We start from the raw sequence: 26,936 nt of genomic DNA, 5'->3' as shown, positions 1-26,936 counted from the left end.
GCTCTTCAAATTTTTGGCAGAACTGTATATAAATAGTATAGACAAGATGCTACAACATTTATTTTTACCATTGTATAACTCCCAACCACATGGCCGAGAGTGAACCCAAAAGTACCCCTTATCAACAAAGGAGAGGGGGCAAGTAGCTTTGCAATTTAGCAACTGAAACACAAGATTGCCCTGTTAAATAAAATATTTTCCTCATTTAAGTGTCCAATTAAAGCAAGTTTGATGGTCCATATGCAGATTGTTAGAGTTGCACACATGCATATTAAATGCCATACATCTAGAATCTGTTAATACTTTTAGTTGTCACAACAACAGAATGTTTCAGTAATAGCTTTCTGCCATCACTTAGTGTCTCTCTCTGCACATTCCTCCCTCTTTCTTGCGAAATGTAGTTATGCTGTTACTCTGTTATAATATAACCCAGTGCAACCTAGGTTATCCCATTGTATCACAGGACTATACTTAGCATATTATCAATAATGTGTATAATGAATCACATATATTTGTACTTAGATGAATATAGAGCTGAAGTTAAATGGGTTCCATTTACATACCTTCATTTAAGGACAGGGTTAGCGTGACCATGATTTATATAATAAGGTATTGAATGCATGGTTGCACTATTAATCCCATACCATAATACATCCTAATTTACTAAATACAGATTATATACTTTTTAGTGTACGGGAAATAGTTGTTTGCACTTAAAATATATCTTTACTCATCAGAGCCGGAGTGGGGATGACTAAATTGCTCTGGCACTTTAAGGCCAGCGGCTGTCAAATCATGTTAATCCAAATCCAAAGCCATCGGATAAGTACCTTTGGGAGCATGTTACATTATCATATTAATGCAGTATGAAGCGGGCATAACCAGCCAGAGACAGCACACTGCAGCACCCTATAGTAATCATGGGGTTCTATTGGCCAGTGGCTCTTGGGGCCTGTTACTCTCACCATATCAGACATTAGACTATACCATACCAAACATATTAACTTTACAAACCACTGCAGGAAAGAAAGTTGGTAGCCATGCAGTTTAGACTAGCGTGATCATCATTTTCATTTGCAAGGGGCATTATCTTGAAAGTGTTCCATTATTGTTTTCCTAATGATCAATTACTTAATCGCTGATGGCCTGTTCTCACCTTCTCACCTACCAAAACCCTCTTTTCGCTACATCCCTGGTGTTCTTTCCTCTCTACATGAATGCTGGGAAGGGAGAGAACATGACTGGAGACTGACAGCTCATTATATTAATTGTATTATGGAATGGAAAGAGCTTGTGAGATAATGCAGTTAGTTCTCATTAGAAACTGTTACTTCATTATATTAGAAACCCCAATATTTTTTATACTGTAACATCTGTTCTCTCATGAAGCAAGTAATTTATTTGCTAATAACTGTACAGAAACAATCATCTATAACCCTGTTTTTAAGGCAGAAAATGTTGATTGTTTAGTGGTAATTGAAATTAAGTTGTAACTAATAATTGCATTTTGCAAAATTATATGATATTTAAAAAGGTTAAATATAGCTATGCTTTTTTATTTTACTAATGTTAGAAATGAGACTTTGGAGGCTAACTTGCACGTTTTTGAGTTGCTGTTGCAGTAGGATGAACAGGACACATACACTGTACTTTTCACAAGTAGCCAGGAGAGGCACCTTCTGCCCCTGGGAACAAGTAAAGCCAAGTGGCCTCACTGACCCCTTGCACCGCATGCACACTCACATTTGTACAAAGCTACTCACACTAACACACATTTACACTCATGCTTACACATACTCACACATTCACGCTTACACATACTTGCTAACACACACTTACACACTTGTGTTAACACATACTCCCTCTAACACACACATTAATGCTAACACACGCTTACACATACAGATTCATGCTCACACGCTTACACATACAAATTCATGGTTACACACAAACACACTTCATATTCACACATACTTACACATTAATGCTCATGCACAAACATACACACATTATATATATATATATATATTTGTGTACGGAGTCTGGGACGTTAGTGTGATGAACGAGAATAGTGAGACTGATGAAACGCCTACCTACAAGATCTGAGGTGTGCCATGATCTTGATGGACGGTATGCCAAAAAGAGGGCATACCCAAGTAATGAGAATTAATATAAGGAGAGGCTGGGTGGGGGAAATGTGTGACCCTGACTCAACGCATAGCACCTGAGGGTGAGCTGTAGAGGGTTAAGTAGTACCCCAGACTCTGCCCACAAATACAGCCATTGCCATAGCCTCTAACATATATATATATATATATATATATATATATATATATATATATATATACTCTCACTATAACATGTGGACAAAACTATTGAGACACCTGACTATTACACCAACTTTTATGGCATCGCATTCTAAATGCATAGACATTATGTAGTTGGTCCCACATTTCCAGATATAACGGTTCCCAAGCTCTTGGGAAGGCTTTCCACAAGATGCTGGATGAGAAGGCCTAGCTCACAATCTCTGTTCCAGTTTATTCCAAAGTTCTTCGATAAGGTTGAGGTCAGGGCTCTCTGCGGGCCAGTCAAGTTCTTCGACACCAAAGTCATCCAACCATGTCTTTATGGACCTTGCATTGTCCAAAATGTCTTAGTATGCTGAAGGGGACACACCAAGATATTTTGGACAATGCTATGCTTTCAACTTTGTCCATATAGTGTACATATATTTCTATAGAAATACCTCACTCCCCTTTCTCATCTATAGCTTTGTCTCTGTGCAAGCAGCCTCACTTTAACTTACATGACCCAATAGGTCACAAATATATATAAATAATTTTGATAACATTTTGATACCCCTAGCCACGGTTCTAACATACCCACTAAACTATGTATCCCTCCTTGGTTATTTGAAAAGTTGAAGGATATGCTTATAGCTAGTATATGCCACCAGTTAAACCGCCTTATTTGCAGGGTAGAGGATTATGGAAAATTTCTCACAGAAACCCTATATAGCGGAAAAAAATGCAAAATACCGGTAAACCACAATTTATTGTACTTGAATCATTTTGTTGTTAAAGGGACACTTTAGCCATCATATGCACTCTAATGCATAAGATAACTGAGGGGTCCTTGTAAATGTATTTGCCATCCCTCTTACAAATACAGAATTCTCCTCGTATGGTTTTTTCCTTTCCGCCTGTCCTCAGCTATTTTCTATTCAGAAGATGTGTCCAGCCGAATACATCTTCTTGCACGTGATTTTATCGCCAGACAGCTCCAGTGCTGGGTGAGCAAAAGCTGCTAGTCGGGTCTATTGAGACCCCCGTGCATGGAAAACAATGCCACTGATTTCAGTGGGAGAGCTTTCCTGCCACTGGTTGGCTACTTCAAGTAGTTAGTCAGTGGCCATAATAGTCGGGACATGGAGGAGGAGGATAGCTGCAGCTGCAGAACTGCAGTTTCCACTTAAGGTATTATTTTTTTATTTAATTTCTCATAGAGTACATTAATTTGCATTTTTATGTAGTAACACTGTCAAACATTGATGGGGTAGAGGGTTCTATAAACCAATAATGTCTAATATGATTGTTAAATTTTGTCTCATGATAACTTTTGATTATTGTAGAAACAAACCGTGATAAACAGGGTGCAGAAAACAAAGGTAGAATGAATCACTTTTATATACTTTTTAATGAACAGATTAAAAATCTTTGTGAATATTCAACTCACATTTAATTGAGCCCAAGAAAGCATTACATGTAGGTGTGTAGTTCAATAAAACCATGTAATTATCCACTGTATATTCCACTGGTAGTGCGTATTTCTTAATTAATAAGGTTTGATAACCAGTAGATAAATGGGATTCTGTTATGTAACCCATTACTCATTTACATGTTTCTTTGAATAGTACATATTTTGTCCATTTTCCTTCACAGGTACATCTTTCTCTTTGAGATGCACTGAAATGGGTTGTATGCTTAGTTTTTTAGTGCTTATACTTAATTGAATCATCTTGCTGTGATGTCTTTATTTTCTTTCAACTTTAGCTTTGTGGGAATGATGTCATCTCGATTGCCATATTGCATGTAGTTTTACCATCCAAATTACATCACTTTATAATAAAGCAGGCAATCAAAATACAGTTGCCAGTAACTTACAGTTCCAGGTAAACAGGCATACCTCAATATAAGACGACCCTATAGGAAAAAAAGTTTTACCAGTAAATGTTAATTCATGTAAACTATGTGGATAATTTTTTTTAATAAAAGCTATGATTGAGAAAAATATTTAGTTTTTATTTCCTTTTTTTTCCAACCTGCCCCCCCAGTTATGCACATCTGCCCCCTGGCTTGCCCCAGAAATGCCTTATACCCCCTATATGCCACTGTGCCCCATGATATGCCTTTTAACCCTCTAAATGCCACTGTGCCCCATGATATGCCTTTTGACCCCCTATGTGCCACTCTGCCTCCAGAATTGCCTTATACCCCTATATGCCAGGGGGTTAAAAGGCATATTATGGGGCAGAATGGGATATAGGGAGGTATAAGGCATTTCAGGAGGCAGAGTGGCATTTAGAGGGTTAAAAAGCATATCATGTCTTATAATCGAGCAAATACGGTATTTTACACTGACTCTAATGACATCTACTGCTAAAGACTTGTGTAATTATTCATTACCAGGCATGTGGGATGTGATTATTATATTATTTTGTTTAAAATGTGCTCTTTGCACCTCAAACAATAGTAAATTGCATCTAAGTGCAAATTCAGTTATATTTTGAAAAAAAGGTATGCCCCTAACCATGTGTTTGTCAAAGGTTATTATTCCAATGCATCAAATAAGAAAGCTACTATCTTACTTTTGTAGTCAGTGACAATTATTGAGACAATGACTTTATTTTTTACTTCTAGCATTAATGTAGCCCTTTTTTAAATAAACCATATTATATTTGGACAGTTTCTGCCTCTAACACTCCTCTCGCTCCTTTTTATTCTCACTTAAGGATCTCATTATAGACAAAGTTATGGGCCCTCTAGAAGGAGCTGGGGACATGAGTGCTACCCTTACCAGGGGAGGGCTGGCAGCCTAAGGCCTGGGGGGCAAGTCTAGTCAACTGGCCCGTTGCACCATCAAAGCGGCTGCGAGCGACATTGAAAGCGGCCGTCGTGCGGCAGTCACTCCACCAGCGCCTAATGAAATTAAAGTGGCCGGCGTGCACGCACCGCATGCCTCAGCTCTTCATCCCACCACTTTTAAGACGTGGGAAGAGGAGCTGAGGCATGGCCATTGGGTCTGACAGCCGCATGATGCAGGGGGGTACCTAGAGTATTTGGCACCTGTGGCAGACCCTGTATGTGGCACCCCCCCCCACACACACACACTTTAAAACTGCATAGTTTCTATGGTTAGGCAAACATTGACAGGGGTACAGCATATTTGTTATCATTATATGCTTAGGGATTATGCGGTACCACCGTCAATGTGTGCCTATACATTGAGCCAGACACTGACAACCCCTATCACTATATACCGTATTTGCTCGATTATAAGACGAGGTTTTTTTCAGAGCAAATGCTCTGAAAAATACCCCTCGTCTTCTAATCGGGGTCGTCTTCTAATCAGACCTCAAATAGAGTCTGATTAGGAGACTAAGATCCAGATCCCCCGCACCGCTGCAGGGGACCTGGATCCTCCTGTCTCACCCACCCCCCCCCATCATACACACACTTACCGGTGCTTCCTGCTGTATTGCCGGGGCAGCGGGTTGACGTCTACGCGATCCGCGTAGACAACGTCCGCTGCAGCCGGAAGGAGGTGTGGCTAGCAGCGGGGGTTGTCTGCGTCCGTCGCGCAAACCTTCCCCGACTGTCAGAGATCAGAGTTCCCCGCACCGGTGCGGGGAACTCTGATCTCTGACAGCCGGGGAAAGTATACGCGACGGACGGATACAAACCCCCGCTGCCAACTCCACCTCCTTCCGGCTGCAGCAGAAGGCGACGTCAACCCGCTGCCCCGGCTGGAAGCACCGGTAAGAGAGGGCTGAGAGGGGAGGGGAGGGGAGAGTGTGTGTGTGTGTGTGTGTGTGTGTGTTAGTTAAATGGGGGTATAGGGTGTGTGTGTGTGTGTGTTAAATGGGGGCATAGGGCATTTCTGGAGTGGCGTTAAGGGGGCATTTAATAGAGCACTCTGCCTCCTGAAATGCCTTATACACCTATATGCCACTCTGCCCCATAATATGCATTTTAACCCCCTAAATGCCAGAGTGGCATATAGGGGTATAAGGCATTTCTGGAGGCAGAGTGCTCTATACAATGCCTTTTAACTCCCTTAATGCCACTCTGCCTCCTGAAATGCCTTATACCTCCCTATATGCCACTCTGCCCCATAATATGCATTTTAACCCCCTAAATGCCAGAATGGGATATAGGGGTATAAGGCATTTCTGGAGGCAGAGTGGCATATAGGGGTATAAGGCATTTCTGGAGGCAGAGTGGCACATAGGGGGTCAAAAGGCATACCATGGGGCACAGTGGCATATAGAGGGTTAAAAGGCATATCATGGGCCACAGTGCCATATTGGAGTGGCAAGCCTGGGGGCAGATGTGCGTAACTGGGGGACAGGTTGGAAAATACAAGAAATAAAAACAAAAAAAATATTTTTCTCAATCATAGCTTTTATTAAAAAAAATAGTTTACATGAATTAACATTTACTGGTAAAACTTTTTTCCTTTAGGGTCGTCTTATATTCAGGCTTTTTCTTTTTTTCCTAAGTTAATATTCAGATTTTGGGGGGTCGTCTTATAATCAGGGTCGTCTTATAATCGAGCAAATACGGTACTAAGCCAAACATTGATGTGGTGTAGGCTTACCACTTTAGTGACTGGCATAGTATATAGTAGGGATGCAACGAAATGAAAATTCTGGACTGAAACTAAAAATTCAGCATTCACTTGGCCAAAACTGAAAAAAAAAACAAAAAAAACCTTTAAAATACTTTATTAAAAGTAACACCAAAATTAGACAAAAAAATCAACAACAATATTAACATATATATACACACAAACACACATATATATAACAACAATCACAATCCTATCATGCCCAGGTTCTAGCATGTGCTGGCTGACTTAGCATGATAGGAGTGTGATTGCTGTTTGCAATTATATATATATATATATATATATATATATATTAATACTGTCATTGAATTATTCTGTCCAATAAAAGTGTTAACACACCGAAGTTGGACCAAAAAATAATTTATAACAGCAATCACACTCCTATCATGCCTAGGCAGCCACTACATGCTGGAATCTGGGCATGAAAGGAATGTGATTACGGACTCCCTATGCCAAGCTATCCCCCAACACTTACACATCCATGCTATCTGAAACCCTCATTCACAAAAATTCAGCATAACACCCATCACTCTCACACACTTACATTCAGCATAACACCCATCACTCTCACACACTTACATTCAGCATAACACCCATCACTCTCACACACTTACATTCAGCATAACACCCATAACTCTCACACACTTACATTCAGCATAACACCCATCACTCTCACACACTTACATTCAGCATAACACCCATCACTCTCACACACTTACATTCAGCATAACACCCATAACTCTCACACACTTACATTCAGCATAACACCCATCACTCTCACACACTTACATTCAGCATAACACCCATCACTCTCACACACTTACATTCAGCATAACACCCATCACTCTCACACACTTACTAATCCACTCTTTCCTACCTTTTCTTCTTTCACTCTCACTTTTCCTCCTCCTCCTCTTCTTCTTCTTCCTGTCCTTCCGGTGCACTGAGCGCGGAAGACGGTGGGCGTGGCTTCAATGTTGTGCCGCGCGCATCGTTTCTGAAGGCGTGCCGGCATGGTGGCACCCCTCAGATGAGCGGCAGCCGGGGCGGACCGCCCCCCTCCCCCCCACGCCAGGTACGCATGACGGCCGCATTCAATCCTGCTCGCGGCCGCTTAGTTTTTAACTTTGCGGCCGCAGCCGCATTGAATGCTCGTCAGTCCGGCCCACCGGCCCGGATTTAGGGCGGCCTGGGGGGCAATTGCCCCCCTGCCCAGTCCGCCCCTGACCCTTACTGTAGCAATATATAAAAATAGAAGGCTGGACACTTCTATATCTTCTTTATCTGTACAGTAAATGACAGACTTTAATGTTATTGGCTATCTGGAGGCTTCAGCACCTTACAACCAGGGATTTTACTCACATCCCCATTACACTAGAATTGAATGTTTTCTAAACTCCAGGGACTGCTTACTGTTAACTGGGTCTGCATGATTACATTTTTGTGGAAATTCACTCCCACCTACTGCCCCTGTATATAGGCCGTGATCATGGAGGCTTAATGACTCTCTATGACATCATCCGGACTCACTGAAGCAGTTAAATCTTACTTTGAGTTAAACCCCTCTATTGAGGTATATGTGGCTATGGTCTGGACAGCACATAAAGTGGTAATAGCCTTGTACTGCAAAAAATAGATGTTTCAGTGACTAACCGACCTTCAGAAGTTACTAAGCAAGTTAGAGCATGTCCATAGACCTTCTACAGAATAAAGTTAAGCAGTCTATACAGACCTTCCTTCTGAAAGGTACATCTCGAGCCCTTAAATTGACATAGCAGCATTATTATGAGAAACATACTGTAAAATTTAGGTTGTAACACGCACCTTTGTATAAAAAGCAGGCACATATTACCCGAAAGTGTTAGGTAAAAATTAAGTACATGTGTGTAATATGCAATCTTAACTCCAAGTTCACTGGTAGCTTCACATACACACATTTACATATATCCCCCATTACATATACAGACTTACATACACATACTCACTCCATCCATCACACACATATGTTCATTTTGGACCCCCTCCAGCTTACCTACCATTGTAGGCTCAGAAGGAGGCTCTTACATTGTGGTCCAGCAGCTGTCTAGTGTCCTGCTCTTTAATGGTCCTTGGACTCAGACACATGCGAGGACCCCAGGACAGCAGTATTTTGCATGTTTTTGTATGTATCGAAATGTAGATACTTGTTCCATTTTTAGTTGTGATAGCTCGCTTGGGAAGGTCTCAGAGAAAGCCATGTAGTCACCGGAAAGGGAGTGCCGAATGTATATGGTTTGCATAAATTGAGTAGTGGATTTTTTTTTTCTTTAAACAAAATAACATTGTTGTATTTTTCACTTCTAAGCACAGCATAAAAGAGTTTACCAATTGGATTAGTAGGAACAGATACTTCCAAGCCAGAAATAATGAGAATAACATCCCTGCAAATCCTTGCAAAACAGCTAATTAGCGGTAAAAATAAGTTTTAATTTAATTTGTAGGAATCCTTCATCTTTTCAGTCACGGTATTTCAATTAAGGAGGAACTTCACACGCCTTCACACCTTCTGGCATAACTAGATTGCTTTATGGAACCTTTCGATAGCATGTACTGTTTTTCTCATAACTTCAATTGTTTTTTGGTGATAATTACATATCTATTTAAATAGAAAAATATATATTTTTTGTTTGTTATGTCCCAAGGAGTCACCTTTTATCAAACCACATTTAAAGGCTGTCTGAACCATCAGCAATCAATATCTTAACAATTGAGGAATAATAAGTTAATCAGGGTTTAACAGAAATCTCTGCAGTGGAAGACCACCCTGCAACAGCATAGGCCCTCATTGGTTTTTCAGCGCTCTGGGAGATCAGAGAATAAAACAGAAAAGATGAGGATTTTTTTTAATGAATAATTAAATGATTTTTTTCTAGGCTGATCACTTTAACTTTAAAAATTTAAAAAATAAGTAAAAAATAATGTTTTGCAGTATTGTTTATAAATGAGATAGGGCAGGAGAAGTAGTTACAAAATAAAATTAGATTAATGGGTTAAATATTTAATTTATATATATTTTTAAAAACAGGACTAATATAAATAGTAGCAAAAGAGTGTTGCTAGTATGAATAGCAATAAAAAATCAGGAGAACTGTTGTCTCTAGAAATGGAGACTCCGGTAGACATATGGGGAAGAGAAAAAGAGCACATAGCGTGAATCTGTAATACACAATAATAACCTTTTTAGATGAATATATATGTGTGTGTGTACAATTTATGTTTTCAATTAGATTTTTACATTTCATTAAAAAACTATATACCAATCTATGGCACACCGTTTCTCCAAGACCCCCAAATACTGTTAAAAGAACCACAATAATAAAATGGTCGACAAAAATACCCAGTGCTATAATTTCCCACAAGATCTTCTTTGTAAAATGAAATAAGAGCGAAGTAGGGCCTCTGCTCTTCTAGCATACCCATGCAAGGAGAATAACCACAGTGGCTGCATCTTTGGCAGCTTCAGCAACTGTGGAGACCTTGGGGTGCTTAACAGGTGGCTCATAGCGAACGGGAGGCACTTTGTGCCCCGTGGCACTGTGTTTTAGATGTGGCAGCACTCATATTACCTTTTTTAAAGTGAGCAACTGAATTTAAAGTGGCTGATTTAAATCCCTTGAATAAAAAAAAATGGGCCTTTAACAAGAAGATAATTACACCAAGATTAACTAAACCTATCATTTGTTTGCTATAGGGACATCTTGAGGATGGTATAGGTGTCTTAGATATACCCAATGTGTTTCAAGACATCGGCTATTTTTAATATGTTGCTCTTTTGGCCAGTCTGATTTTGTATTCTCTTGCAACTTATGACATACTTTGTAAAAAAAAAAAATATTCCAATCCATAGAGTAGTATTTCTTTTCCTGCATGAGCAATGGACAATATTTTACAACTAATGCTATTACTATGGACAGAAAAATCCATTTAACATTTTAATGACATCTTGAACCACTCTAGTTTTGCTTTAGTGGTTTATAATTTCATTAGAAAAGTTTGATGGATTTATCTTTCAACAACAGTAATTGCTTATATCATATTTGTTTCAATCTTACAGCTTAAAGTTAGACTTTTTGTGGCAAACATGGGACCAAAATAATGAATTAATTATTAGTAATAATAATAAAAATGAAAACATATACTGACCAGTTTATATAAAATATGGCCCCCAGGTCACCATTAAAGTACACGACATACAATATTAAGTTTGTACTTATTACTCTAAAAAACTTTTTTCAGGACAATAACATTTTTTATGTACATTAATGCCACAAAATTTAGGAGTGACAATAACGGTGTTTTGGAATCTGGAAATGGTAAGTTAATTAGTGAGGATCACTACCTTCTGGCAATTCAGCACTACAGAAACCTTAAATCAATTGTGGGAATGGCTGACTCAAAGTTTTTAAACAATTAAGTAAACTTAAAGTAGACAAAGCTCCAGGGCCAGATGGGATACACCCGAGGATACTATGGGAAGTTAGTCAAGAAATAGCCAGACCACTGTTTCTGATTTTCAAAGATTCTTTCCAGTAATTGTACCAAAGGATTGGCGGAAAGCTAATGTGGTTCCCATCTTAAAAGAGTTTATTAAGAGATGGCATACATGAATATATTGTGAACAATAATAGCATCAATAGGAGTCTGCACGGTTTTGTGAAGAACTTATCATGTCAGACCAATTTAATTGCATTTTATGATGTTGTGAGTAAATGTATAGATCAGGGTGTTGCTGTAGATGTTGTCTATTTAGATTTTGCAAAAGCATTTGACACTGTTCTACACCAGCAGTTATTGTATAAGCTAGAACAAATAAGTCTTGGAGAAAATGCCTGTGTTTGGAATAGAAATTGGCTTAGTGAATAGATGTTGGAAGTCACTTGTCTGTGTTTGCTGATAACACAAAATTAGGGAAGGTTATAAAGTCTGACTAGCATGTAACTTCTCTTCAGAATGATTTGGATAAACTAGGGGACTGGGCAAATGAGTGGCATATGAGATTCAATATAGATAAGTGTAAGGTAATGCATTTTGGTACATAAAAAAATAAGCATGCAACTTGTGCTCTAAAGGGCATTGCATAGGGAAAAGCTGAAAATGAGAAGGACTTGGGTATAATTGTAGACCATAGACTTAGCAACAAAGTGCAGTGCCAGTCAGTGGTTGCAAAAGCCAGTAAGGTATTGGCATGCATAAAAAGGAGTATTACATCAAAAGATGAAAATATAAGTTTACCTCTTTATATAGCAATGGTGAGGACTCACCTTGAATATGCAGTGCAATTTTGGGCACCAGTTTTTAAGAAGGATGTTATAGAGCTGGAGAAAGTGCAGAGGCGGGCTACAAAGTTAATTCGAGTAATTAGTTATGAAGAAAGACTAGAAAAACTGCACTTTTTTAACTTGAAAAGAGATGCCTAAGAGGGGATCTGATCACATTGTACAAATACATACAAGGTCACCATAAACAGCTCTCTAGTGATCTATTCACCAAGAGGTCTCTATAAAAGATATGGGGTCATTAGTTGAGACTTGAGGAAAGGAGATTTCAGCATCAGCATAGGAAATGGTTCTTCATAGTAAGAACAATAAGAATATGGAATTATCTGCCTAATGATGTTGTATTATCTGACTCTGTGGATATTGTTAAGAAAGGTCTGGATGCTTTTCTGGTTAAGCATAACATAAAGGGCTACAACTGTTAAAAGGACAGTAGTATTAGCAAGTTGATCCAGTGAGTAAACTGATTTCCACTATAGAATCAAGTAGGAATTTTTCCCCTGTTGTGGCATAATTGGTAGTTGCCCCAAGTAGGGTTTTTTTTACCTTCTTTTGGATCAACTTTAGAAGTGGGAATGTGTGAAAGGTTGAACTTGAAGGACTAAAGTCTTTTTTTCAACCTACTTTACTATGCTACAATAAACTATTTATACATACATAGTTTAGAGCAAACGGTGCATCCTTTCACACTATAAAACATAAAAAATCTGCTAGACATAAGTAGGCAATTATGCAAATATTTTTGCACTTTTTGTGCACCTGCCTTTTGATGACTACAGTTCCCATCCCTCTCACCATTATTCTGGCAGTGAGTTCTTGGAGTTGTCCACTAATGCACACTTAAGAAAATATACATATATGAAACAATTTTTATTGGTAACAGAGATCGCAGACTTTTTTCCAGCATACTGGCTAGTTGAATTTTTGAAAAATTTGTCATTTTTTGGGGAGACTGAAGAGAAACCGTCTGTTCCGTGACAGAGAAAACCTATTCGGTTAACAGTAAACACTTGACAGGTTTCTTTGGCAGAAGTTTCCATCTCCATTAGGTACCGTTAAATCTACACAGAGAGAAGGAAAAATGGCTGCCGCTCAGCTCAGGAGACGATTATCTGCTTCCACTACACTACAGAAAAGTGTTTTCTGCATCTGTGTATAGATCATGGAGAGGGGACCTCAGAGTACAAAGCTGGCACTCTTGCCCTTTTGTGCCTGCTATGTAGCTGGCACTATAAGGGTTAAACTGTTGCATCTTCCTAAAATATTTGTGCTAACAGCTTTATGGAGGAACAGAGTGGTTCTAAAAAGTGTAGTAGCGTAGTGCCTGAGGCTTGGCTGTATTAATGGCATTGTAGCCCCTGAGCAAAGCAATGCACTGGGGCCCATACCCCCTCCCCCCAAACAAAAACATGATGTGAAGTGGGGATTAACCAACAGCATTATAAGCCTTGAAAACACTGGCATGTCTGCATATAAATGTAATTTAATGAATTATTTATTATTAAACATCAAAAAAGAAAGGAAAAAATCTTGTAACAAACAACTAGTTTTAATGAAAGATTATTTATGTACAAGTACAAACATGTACAATAATATATAACTGGAAACACTGGTAACAATAAATACATTAAATATAGGAAAATAAACTGCCAACAGTCAAATCTTTGTAAAAAAAAACCAACCTATTTTAAATATTGAAGAAATTGTATCTTAGGCAAGCATTTCCTTGGGCCCCCCTCCACGCTCCCTAGCATGCAATCGCTCCCTCCGCTCCCACACCAAAATAATTAAAATAAAAAATACTAGCCACACTTAGGATTAGGGGAAGACTGTGAAAGTCAATGCAGTCTTCCTCCGTGACATTGAGAGGTCCTCTCCCCTTTATCATCCCCAGAGTGCCTTTGTCCTCTTATTCACTAAACCACACCTCTTTTACTTAGTCCCTGTAGTTCAGGTATAGATCAAATAAACATGTAAACTGCACTTGCATGCATAGATCAACTGAATAAGACATACAAATCCTGTATTTGCAGGTATACATAAATAATGTATGGCAACATAGCATAGCAGAAATTAATCAACAAGTATAGGTCAACTAGAATTCACATAAAAACTCAGCATTAAGGTATAGATAAAAACTCCCTAAATTACAGGCATAGATCACAGGTTGCACACCCCAAAGGATATCATGTATTCTCTCACTCATTAACACAAATCATTTACACAAATTAATGCATTCTCACAAATCATTCAAAGCAATTCATCCACACATTAATTCATTCTCTCACTCTTTATTTATTTTAAATAGCTACCTATCCCCCCTTTTCTCACTATCTGCCCTCTCCCCCTTCTCACTATCTACTCACTTCTCACTATCTATCATTTCTTCCCCTTCCCCCATTTGTAGTTCACTTACCCTACTGAAGTTCTGACGTCATATTCTGGCGCTCAGCATGAAGTACCAGCACCGCCACCGTGACAGAAGCCTCGTGGAGGAGACTGGGGGCACCGAGCGGTTGCCGTGCACCCACCTCAACGCGGGCCTGGCCTTGGTGAGGGGACGGCCACTTGGCACAGCTCGCACACCTTAAAGGCCGGCCCTGTTAATGAGCTAACTCTGCAGGCTGAATTCCATTCCCATATGGCTGGCATGCTTACCCCTAAACTTGCATAGTACAGTACACTTACTTACATGCCAGAGGCAAAACATAGGCAGTGAAGGTGAAAGACAAGGCACAGTTTCCTCCTCTTCGATGCTGCTCCCTTCTGCACCTTTCAGTCTCAGTCGTCGGGCTGTGGCCTCTTACAGAGCCACTTTCCACTCTCCAAGCCAGTTGCGTGGCACACAGCGCGCAGGACCAAAAGACTGGAGCATCTGGGCACACCCTCTCCCCCGAATGGAAGAACAGGGAGAGGCTGTTCAACTGGTGCCTGGAGGTGCTGCCCATATGCTGAAGTGCAACAGGAAGCTTGGTTCATGGAGAAGCGAACAAAGAAAGAAGACATGTGGAAAATGGGAAGAAGCAGAGCTGCGGGTAAGGAGACATTTAGGTGGAAGCGGACGGCAGAGAAGGTAGGGGGACTCCTTCGGGTAGATATGGTAATGACGGAGATATGTTTGCATTTTGAAAAAAAAATGAAAGCCATTTTTTTCATGGCGTAATAGTGCATTCTATGGGTGTGAAGGAGTTAATTGTGTATGATCTGTTGTTATAATATCTGTTTTACAAATGATGTACCGTATTTGCTCGATTATAAGACGAGGTTTTTTTCAGAGCAAATGTTCTGAAAAATACCCCTCGTCTTCTAATCGGGGTCGTCTTATAATCAGACCTCAAATAGAGGTCTGACTATGAGACTAAGATCCAGATCCCCCGCACCGCTGCAGGGGACCTGGATCCTCCTGTCTCCCCCCCATTTAACACTCCCCCCCACCCCACACACACTTACCGGTGCTTCCAATTTCCTGCTGTGTAGCTGGGGCAGCGGGTTGACGTCTACGCGATTCGTGTAGGCAACGTCTGCTGCAGCTGGGAGGAGGTGCGGTTAGCAGCGGGGGTTGTCTGCGTCCATCGCGCAGACCTTCCCCGGCTGTCAGAGATCAGCATGGGGAACTCTGATCTCTGACAGCCGGGGAAGGTCGGCGCGATGGACGCAGACAAGCCCCCCGCTGCCAACTCCACCTCCTTCCGGCGTAGACGTCAACCCTCTGCTCCGGCAATACAGCAGGGAGTCGGAAGCACTGGTAAGTGTGTGTGTGGGGGGGAGTGTTAAATGGGGGCATAGGGCATTTCTGGAGGCAGAGTGCTCTATGAAATGCCTTTTAACCCCCTTAATGCCACTCTGCCTCCTGAAATGCCTTATACCTCCCTATATGCCACTCTGACCCATAATATGGGTATATAGGGAGGTATAAGGCATTTCAGGAGGCAGAGTGGCATATAAAGGGTTATAAGGCATTTCTGGAGGCAGACTGGCATATAGAGGGTTAAAAGGCATATCATGGGCCACAGTGCCACATTGGAGTGGCAAGCCTGGGGGCAGATGTGCGTAACTGGGGGGCAGGTTGGAAAATGCAAGGAAATAAAAACAAAAAAATATTTTTCTCAATCATAGCTTTTATTAAAAAAAAGTAGTTTACATGAATTAACATTTACTGGTAAAACTTTTTTTCCTATAGGGTTTTCTTATATTCAGGCTTTTTCTTTTTTTCCTAAATTAATATTCAGATTTTGGGGGGTCGTCTTATAATCAGGGTCGTCTTATAATCGAGCAAATACGGTATTTAGGACATGGAAAATTAGAGTTGTTTAAGAACACATTAATTAAAAACGAAAAAGAAGGCATGCATATATCTACAGGAAGTTACACACCTCTGGAGATCAATATAAAATAACAAAAGAGAGTAAAGAGAGTAACGGGCAATAAACTTTTATGAGCCTTTGCTACCAAGCCCATGGGATCAGTCTACTTAATATATATTAACAGGCACTTAAGTAATCCACATTTGTAATCAGCACAGGTTAATTTCCTACTTGTTAGAGCTGAAGCCTGATGTTAACGGTACATAATTCTTTGTTTTATTTCTAGACCTGCTTTGTAATTTTGAAGCATGATCACAATATTGTCTTTGCTGTTTAGGTTCATAAGTTGTATTATAGGTTATGGTGGATTAATGTGAAAACATTAATTTTATAAAAATATCTATCTATTGTTACTACTTTGATGGAGAAAAATGGCATTCTGACATACCAGATATACAGCTATTGTGAATCCCCAATTATATTTACCTATTATTTGACTGCATTTGAGAGCCATTTGGTCATCTAGTCTGTCCATTTTTCCTGATTTAACCACTCACACCTCCATCAGTCCTTGGTCTTGGGAGATTTAGGATATCCATATGTCGGTCCCATACATGTTTAAATTCCATCAGTCACTTTTCTTTCGTATATCAGTGAGTATCTGACCAACTTGCACTAATCTATAAAAGTTCTAAAGAAAGGTTTCTGTGAACTAGTACAAAGATGTTCTTGAAAGTAACACAAATTGATGTTTGTAGTTTTAAAGATCAAGTCACATATCTTCAGTATATAGAACTAGTTGAGGTCGTTCCTCCCAAGGAGATAGAAAAGCAATTGGTTTCAGCTTCATTTGTGTCACAAAAGAAAAAAACACCAAAAAATACATACTGTGCTTTTTTCTAGGTAAAGCACTGCCCGAACAAAAGGAGCCTACCATCAAAACTAATTTGTAACCTAAATCCAGCCATTGCAAAATAATAATATTCATTTTACCATGTTAAAGAAAGTGGGGTGTCACTGTGGAATTCAGTAGTATCATATTGCTCTTTGAGCACTACAAAAATATGCTGTTTATTTGTCTGAGAAAAGTGGCAGACTAATTTGGATTAGAAAAAAAACTAAAAACAGATTAGTCATATTTGAAGAAAAAGAAAATACAGTTAACATATTTTGAAGTACTGCAACTTAATAATGTATCTATAGTTATGTATTGCATTTTAAGTGCTGTGTTTTATTTATGGATGCTATTTTATATCCATAGCAGGGGAGAGTCAAGGCAAATTTTTCTGGGAGGCCAGGCCAGTTCTTGTAGTTTTGTATAGTTATAGTTAAGTTTTTTTTTTAGATACCTAGTTTACGGCAAACTGTTCATCCAATCACATGACATAGTGGTAAAGTAAATGTAATTTTCCCACATTATTTCCCCATAAATGTCAACGCAAATAGCAGATAACACTACTAAATATTTTTTTAAAAAATCCCCACCCCTTAGCGAATTTATAAAAACAGATGTTGTACATCCATAAAGATTGCATTTATTTTCCAAGGAGAGATTTTGGTGTTGTGGGCACATCTGATGTCACAATGACTGATAGCAGGGATTAGCTTTTGCAGCATGCTAGCCAGTTAATCATCTTTACATGCTTTAATTGTATTTACTTTTTTACATTGGTTACTATGGTAGAAAGCAGCCATATTAGGTTGCCTGCTCCATGGACCTATCACTGCCTAATGTTACTTTATATTCTTAGAGAACCTACCAATCAGTCGAATACTGACCTACAGCATTTTCTTCTTCCCAGATGAAGCTGTCATGTTCAACTGGAAACTTTTATCTTTTGCTGGGAAGGATGGCAGTCAGTTTGCTCAAGAGCTGATTGGAAGCCACCACCTCTCTACAGAAACAGATAGGATATCCCAAAGTGCCACATTTGAGATTTGTGGTTTATGACCATGTACCATATACATGGTTGGCATTGATAGGGTTAAAGGAGCAGTCTAGCATTTAGAGTGCCATTTTATTTTAAATTAATGCTGTAGTCTGTTTTTTATGAACTCCAATGCACTTAATACATGCAAATTAAACCATATAATCTTGAAAAAAAACACAAATATTGCATTCTATAGGTTGTTTACATAAATACATTTAAAAAAACATTTATCTTTAGAGAATATTGTAACATTTTTGGTAAGTAAACAAAAAAACCCTCATATACCTAAAAGATGTTCATACAATCAAAGTAACTTGATGATTAAAAGTGAGGTATTTCTGTATGAGGTCCAGTTTCATGATATCAAGTGCTTGGAAAAGCAAGTTATTTTGTAATGAACTGATCCTTGCCAGATACAATCGTTCTGGCTGCATTAGCATTCCAAAAGCATAAGGCTGAATCCTAATTAGTGCTGATATTATTATGAGACATCATCTGGCCTCAATGCCTGTTTCGCTGTCTGAAACACAAAGAGTACAGTGCAACGTGAAAATATTGCTTCAGACACAGTTCACAAGTCAGCATGGATAGGTGTCTGCCTGGCCACAAAGCCTTAAAAAAACATATTGGTTGAGCTGATATAATAGTTAACGGCTCATATAAATTAGACCATGGACATAGGAGACATTCAGTGAAATGTCTCTCACAAAAACTATTTTTGCCTATCCTTATCTGACATTCTTTTATATACTAAACATTGCTATTTATAAAATTGTTGGGGTAGGGACAATATCAAGGGCATACCAAGGAAGGTTTAAGGCTACCCAATGCTTCTCCAGAGTGGTTTAGTGAAGGGCACAGGGGGAGGTTAGCCCCAGTCAGTCTTTAGTGTGTGGAAGTGGGCATGGCTCCTCCTCTGCCTGGAAAAAGAAGACTGACTCAGGGCTTCACATCTGGGGACTCCATCTCAAGCACAAAGAGTTTAAAGGTGCGATCAGAGACAATTCTGATCTAGTGTGTTGTGCTTAGGTTGAGCCTCATTCTGGAAAAGGGGCCACAGAACAATAACATCTAGTGGTCCCTTTGGAGTATACCCTACTGATATGTTTACCATATCATCCTTCCATTTGTATGTTTATCTATCCATCCTAAAATATGGATACTGTGTGTTGAAAGGCTATAAATTCACCAGTGAAGTGATGTGTATGTATCCAGTCAATGGTGGAGAGGAGCTCTTTTTAAAAAGCATAATTGATGACACAGTTGGTACTGCTTTTTCAACTATGTGTAAAATTGGTCTAAAGTACAAATTAGGGCAGGGTTATCAAAGAGTAATGGTCATAAACCCACTTTTTATTTCATCATCATTCAGTGAGCTGTGGAATTATTGTTGACAAATGCTGAGAACATTTCTTGTTTGATTCATGCCTCCTTTCAGAGAATCTCATTAGGACTATGAATTATTCTGTAATCACTGCTGCTATAGTCTATGAGCTTTGTGCATCACATTTATTTTATGAGCAATATGAATAAAAGAGGGCCGGAAACATTTCAAGCCATTCTTTCTTCTTTACGGTTTTTAAATCTGATTTAAGTAAATAACACTAAAGTAAAATTGCAATTCTCAGATACAGTATAGTAAAGTAACAATGAAGAATGCAGATCAGAACCCTCATATATAATAGACTTGTACATTTGGATTCGTACCAATCGCTAACTAACATAGTTTTGGTAAACTCATTTTTGTATGAAGCTCCGAAAATGAGGCTAGAATCCCCAGCAAACTAAAAAAAAAAGAAAAAACGCTCAGAACTTTCATCCAGCGTTCATGGGTCCACATTCACTCACACTCTCATTCTCGTTCGCTCTCTCAAAGTTTCCCTACCTTCTTTGCCAAACAGTAGTCACAGGGGGGTAGTTGTTGTGCTTCACACGGATAGTAGTTATAAGAAATAAAGAAAAGCACAATGGTGTTGTATGTCTTATCAAGCAGATGAAATAAAAAGCCAAATTATGGTACTCACAATTTATGGGGCTTAATGATTAGCCCCAAAACATGCGCTCGGGCGATATGATCTTTGCCCAGGGATAGTCTTGCGTCGGTCGTACTCTTACGGTTCTTTTGATGACTTTTTGGAACGTGGTATTAAATGCGAAATTACGAAGAAAAGGCAGACATAGTGCTTTCCATATGAAAGGTGCAATTAAAAGTATAATATGGTGTCAGTTATACTCACTTTTTGGTGAGCAATGTTGGAATTAGGTGGTATGATCCCCGCCAAGGATATAGTGGTAGTAGATGGTTTTTCCTGATAAAATATATAAAAGAGTAAGAACAAGTCCAAGAGCAAGAATAACTTATTTTAAAAAAAACTATTCAAGCTGGTAATAAAACATAGTAAAAATATAAAATAGCACACAATACGTTTTGCCTAACAGCAGGCTTCCTCAAGGTGTGAAACAGAGCTCCTGGGTTCATTTTCCTTTTATACATTATTTAAAATGTGTAAAATGGTGCCAACATGATGTCATAATCTAGGGGGCGTGACCTAAAACGATTAAACAATAGAAATTTACATATTTACAGAAATTAGCAAAATAATGCTAAATAATTAAAGCAATATTTACAAGCAATATGGAGCTAGCCTATATAAGTAAAATGCTGTTTTGGCAGCTTGTATAGGTTTTAGATATTTATATATTCAAATCGCGCATCGCACGGACAATCACCGGCTGACAGAGAGGGGGAATTAAGGTTCCCTGCAGCGCTGTGGGGATCTGGATTCTAGTGTTATAATCCGATCCCTGTTTAAAGGCAGATTATAGAAGGAGAGGAGTTTTTCAGAGTATTTGCTCTGAAAAAACCCTCATTTTATAATCAATAAAAATAGATTCAACTAATCGATAATGAAATTCGTTGGCAACGATTTTCATTATCAATTATTATCGATTTTATCGATTAGTTGTTGCAGCCCTAAGAATTCATATGGGAGATCCTGCAGACACCATAACAATGTAAAGGGGTCAGAGATTGCATATTATGGCTGGAGTGTCCTTTTATAGCATACTTGTAGTGATATATAGTGATATGATTTACTCTGTACCACTGTAGGGCTGCAACTAACAATTATTTTCATAATTGATTAGTTGGGCGATTATTTTTTCGATTAATCGGATAAAAAAATGAATGTAAATTTTATTTAAAATAATTTAATAAACAAATGATGTTAAAAACAAACAGCAGAATAAAAAAACTTTGATAAAATGCATTTCTTGTCTTTATTTCCCAACCTGCCCTCCCCACACTGCCTCCCACATATGACACATACCCCCAGATATGCCACACTGCCTCCCACATATGTCACTCCACTCTACCCCCAGATATGCCACTCCGTCTTCCCCAGATATGCCACTGTGCCCCCTGATATGCCTTATACCCCCTGATACACCACTCCGTCCTCCCCTGATATGCCACACTGCCTCCCAGACATGCCACACTGCCCTCCCCACATATGCCTTATATACTCTATATGCCTTATACCCCCAGATATGTCACTCCGTCCTCCCCAGATATGCCTTATACCCCCCAGATATCTCATAGTGCCCTCATAGAGTCACAGACCCATTGACAGCACACTGACACCATACTTTTATAAATAAGTACTGGGTTATTCTTCACTGCCCCCATGATTTAGATTGCCCTTAGTTTGCCCCCCTTTACCTCTAACTGCACCTTAAGTTGACCTTATTAAATTAATTAAATTAACCCTCTGTCCTTATTAAATTAACCCTAAACATCCCATTAACCACAACGGCCCCTAAATTTACCCTAAACATCCCATTAACCACAACAGCTCCTAAATTAACCCTAAACACCCCATTAACCATAACTGCCCCCAAATTAACCCTAAACACCCCATCAACCACAACTGCCCCTAAATTAACCCTAAAGACCCCATCAACCACAACTGCTCCTAAATTAACCCTAAACACCCCATTAACCATAACTGGCCCTAAATTAACCCCCACCTCCCCTAACTTTCAGCAGCCCAAATATTAATTTTATACTTACAGTTAGATGAGTGTCTTAGCCATGTGGGCCTGGGAGAAAGGAAGGGGCGGGGCCAGTTGTCAGAGTTACTGCAGGGAGGGACTGTAAGTAGTAACTGCTGTGAGTCACTGAAACGGATTATATAATGAGGGGTATTTTTCAGAGCATTTGCTCTGAAAAAAACCTCATTTTATAATCGATAAAAATTGATTCAACTAATCGATAATGAAATTCGTTGGCAACGATTTTTATTATCGATTATTATCGATTTTATGGATTAGTTGTTGCAGCCCTTTACCACTGTCAACTAGATTGTAAGATCACAAGAGGGCCTACTTCTCTTTTTGTGTTTATGTGATTTTAATTTTACTGACTGAATGTAACAACGGTATGGAATCTGCTGACCCTGGATACATTTACATAATGTTAATGTCTGGCTCAGTATATAGTGATGGGAGTTATGATCTTCATTAGAGCATAACTCCCATCACTACACACTTAGCCAGGCGCTGATGGTGGTACAGCATAACTCCCACCACTATTCACTGAATAAGACATTGACAGTGGTACATCATAACTCCCATCACTCTCACACACTTACACTTTCTCACACTCTCCCTTTCTCTCTGAATGTCTCCCTACCTTTCTTCTTTCACTTTTTCTGCTGCAGTTCCTTTTCCTCCTCCACCTCCTCCTTTTGGTTCTTCCTCTAGGCTCTTCTGTCTCCTTCCGGTGAGGGGATCAGTGTTGTGCGCCAGGATATGACATCAAATCCCGATGTACAGCATCAGTTCCGGCTTGCATTGCAAAGGAGCAGGATCTGTATTAACAGACCTCCCTCTCTCCTGATCAATTTTAAGCCAGTTAGAGGGAGATCCTTGATCTCCCCAACAGAGCCTGCTTCTCTAGCGGCAGACATTGTAATCAAAACCCACAGGGACCTCTAGGCACTTGTTTTGCACATGTGTACAAACATACACATAGAAATACATAAATATGCATTAACGCCATATACGCTCCTACTTGTCAGGCAGTAGAAAAGCTGTTGACAAACTGATCCTCGATCATAGATCTACTCTGGGATGCCATTACCAGTCTTTAAATATGGTGTCGTCTATTTAGTTTTTGCTGATGACATTGTTATTTTTTTTATTTTAGACATTATTTTTCATTTCTATATAAAAAAGAGCATCTTATCTGCAGGGGTCTCACAAGACATTGACAGAAAAATAAAAATACCAATACAAACTATATTTCATTTTCCCCAGATTTCTAAAATAGACATACTTTGAGGTTTTAAAGCACAGTAAAAATCATTTTTTATTGATATCCGGCATTCCCATTGGTTTTATACCCATAATATGAAGCTAAAAGGAAGGGGGAGGGTCAATAATAGTGTAAGCTTTTTATCATCTTTGAACTGGGAAAATAGCAGATTCAATCTTTTTTTCTTTCCTTAATCTTGAGTATTTTCAGGATAAGAAATGTAACTGTGTTTTGTTATTTTTATTGACTTCCAACGCCTTAACATCACTTCTTTTAAGGTTCATTCTAGTTTTATTTTCAGAGCATCTGCTTATGAGCTTTCATCAAAGCATCGATTAGGTGAATCAAGAATTTGTGAGGCCTCTTGTTGATATACTCTTGTATTTTGTCATTTCAGTGAACTACGACAAAAGCTAGACGAGGAAGGCAACAAATGTTCAATTCTCTCCAAGCAGCAAAAGTTTAATGAGCATTGCTGCATCCGCTGCTGTTCTCCTTTCACGTTCCTCATCAACTCCAAGAGGCAGTGTCTAGATTGCAAGTTCAACATCTGTAAAAACTGCAGCACCTACCAAAAGAAAGAAAAGGCCTGGGTTTGCAATGTCTGCCAGCAAACAAGGTAGTGTTTGCTATTGAACCGTTCTATTTGTTTAATGACAAATTATATATACAAAATCATCAAGTAGTGCAAAAGATGTGTGTTTTTGTGCCATCCTGTGTTGACTGTTTTATGGCAGATATTATATAGTGCTTTAAGGTTATTTTTTCTCCCTTGACCTCCATTAGGCTTTGTAGGGGATTAAGAAACAAAAAATGGCAGGGTAAGAGGTTAGATAAAAAACATCTAAGAGATATAAAAACACTATAAAAATGACAGCATTGTTTTATGTGTTAAATACTTTGTTTAATAGGCAATTTACAGACAAGCTAGAATTGCCTTGCTGTCATAAGAGAACAAAACACAATTCTCCCTTTAAACCTACATTCAAGCTCGTTCAGCCTACATTGTTTTAATAACAGATCTACATCCTGTGCTGTTCTAGTATAACATTTTCCCATCCCATCCTTTCTTGTGAGAAAGCCTTTTGGGCAATGCACTATTAATGTCAATGAAAGCCCCCACTGTTGATGTTACATATGGGGATAAACGTTATTGGCTACTTGTGTAGGGTATTAGCTGCTGTGAAAATTATTCTGGAATTATGTCTTCTTGAACTATGTTATATACATAAAGGCAGTTCTTAGACAAAGTACAAAATAAATAGTTATATTTTGTTTAGATAACCCGATTCTACTTTGATCTGTAAATATCCACATGCATACAAGATCAGATGGCTCAGCTTGCGTTTTGGCATCCTTGGTCTACTTTCCTTGGAGCCAATGTGACTAAGCGCACAAATCTATTACAGGGGACAGTAAAGCAATTTCTGTTCAGCATGTCTATGCTCTGTATTCATCAGAAAAGCACCTTAATCAATTGTCAGATGTTCTCTGGACCATCAGTTGTTCAGTCAGGTAAACACTATATTAACATTCAGTTGATTTCAGGCTGTGATTCCTCATGTGTGTTTTCAAGTGAAATCATATTGCTTATAAATAAATAAACTGAGCAGTGGCATTTATTGTTTTCTATTGTAATAGATGTTGAATTCTCTTACTACATTTTTGGTGGTAATAAATGTACCTCCATTTCCATCTAACAGGGGGCACTATTGTACTTAATATCTGTGTGGTAGATTTGAAGAGTTGTTTGTAGATTGTAATTGTTGTACATCCTTACACAATCTGGTTTAATCGTGATGTTCGTGGAACACAAATGTATTCTTATTTTTTTTTAATTTCAGTATGTTCTACTGCGTTAATCTTTGTAATACTGTTTTAATTACACTTAAGGACTGGAAATGTACTAAGAATTAAGGAAATTAAGGTATGGGACCATGGGGTCTATGGATTTATAGTTTGTTTAAAAAATTAATAATAACAAAGACCTACATGAATGTGTGCTATTACAGTTGCTCTCAACAGTTTTATTTAGCAGTAGAAAAAAACCCCTGAAAAATCTGAAGTCAGATCACTCAATATTATCTTGCTGTGGTGCTCTGGAGTGGCAAAACAGCTTTACCAAGTCCATTTTTTGTATGTTTCATAAATTAAATTTATTTTCTCAAAAGTCAGATCTTCTGTGCAATCCTGTTTTGCCACTAAATATACACTATATAGACAAAAATATTGGGACACCTGACCATTACACCAACAGAGACTTTTATGACATCACACAACATTTGAGGTTGAGGTCTGTATTTTGACTGGGCCATTGCAACACCTAGATTATTTTTGGTTTTCAGCCATTCTGTCGTAGATTTGCTTGTGTGCTTCGAATTATTGTCCTGTTGCATGACCGAATTTCGTCCAAGCTTTAGCTGTCAGACAAAGGGCCTCACATTTGACTCTAGAATACTTTGGTATACAGAGGATTTCATGGTCAGCTCAATGACTGCGTAGTTCCCAGGTCCTGTGGCTGCAAAAGAAGCCCAAATCATCAACCCTCCACCACTGTGCTTGCCAGTTGGTATGAGGTGTTTGTACTGATATGCTGTGTTTGGTTTTCGCCAAACTGGGGCTGTGCATTATGACCAAACATCTCCACTTTGGTCTCATCTGTTCAAAGGACATTGTTCCAGAAGTCTTCTGGTTTGTTCAGATGCAACTTTGAAAACCTAAGCTGTGCTGTATTGTTCTTTTTAGAGGGAAGATGCTTTCTTCTAGCAACACTTCCAAAAAAGTCAGTTTTTTTCTAATTGTATTGTCATTGCCTGTGGAGTCTGAGATGTAACTCTGAGCGTAGCACTGTCTGACCTTGAAGTGAATTTGCTGGGACGTCCACTCCTGGGAAGATTGGCAACTTCTGTCTTGAATGTTCTCCACTTTTGAATAATCTTTCTCACTGTAGAATGATGGACTTCAAATTGTTTGTAAATGGCTTTATAGCCCTTCTCTTGATGAGTAGCAACAATTGCTTATCTAAAATCAACGTTGATGTCTTTCCTCCTTGGCATTGTGTTTACACACACCTAAATACTCTAGACTAGCAAACTGCTAAAACGTCAGTTTTTTTAGAGGTGATCACACTTGCTGATGATCTCATAATCAAGGGCAT

The 26,936-nt window shown here is 38.9% G+C and overlaps 1 protein-coding gene across 1 annotated transcript in view; it reads left to right on the top strand.

Annotated features, from left to right (window-relative positions):
• LOC149286657 (rab effector MyRIP-like) overlaps positions 1-26,936 on the top strand; it is a 219,743-nt gene that overhangs the window by 46,004 nt on the left and 146,803 nt on the right. Inside the window, exon 2 of the mRNA XM_089493825.1 lies at positions 24,177-24,398. Within this exon, the coding sequence (XP_089349951.1) occupies positions 24,177-24,398 (222 nt within the window). The remainder of the gene's footprint in view (positions 1-24,176; positions 24,399-26,936) is intronic.

Source organism: Sceloporus occidentalis, unplaced genomic scaffold (genome assembly GCF_023333645.1).
Source record: "Sceloporus occidentalis isolate IW3139 unplaced genomic scaffold, rSceOcc1.0.p SCAF_67, whole genome shotgun sequence".
NCBI lineage: Eukaryota > Metazoa > Chordata > Lepidosauria > Squamata > Phrynosomatidae > Sceloporus > Sceloporus occidentalis.
This window is presented reverse-complemented; position numbering and strand designations above follow the sequence as displayed.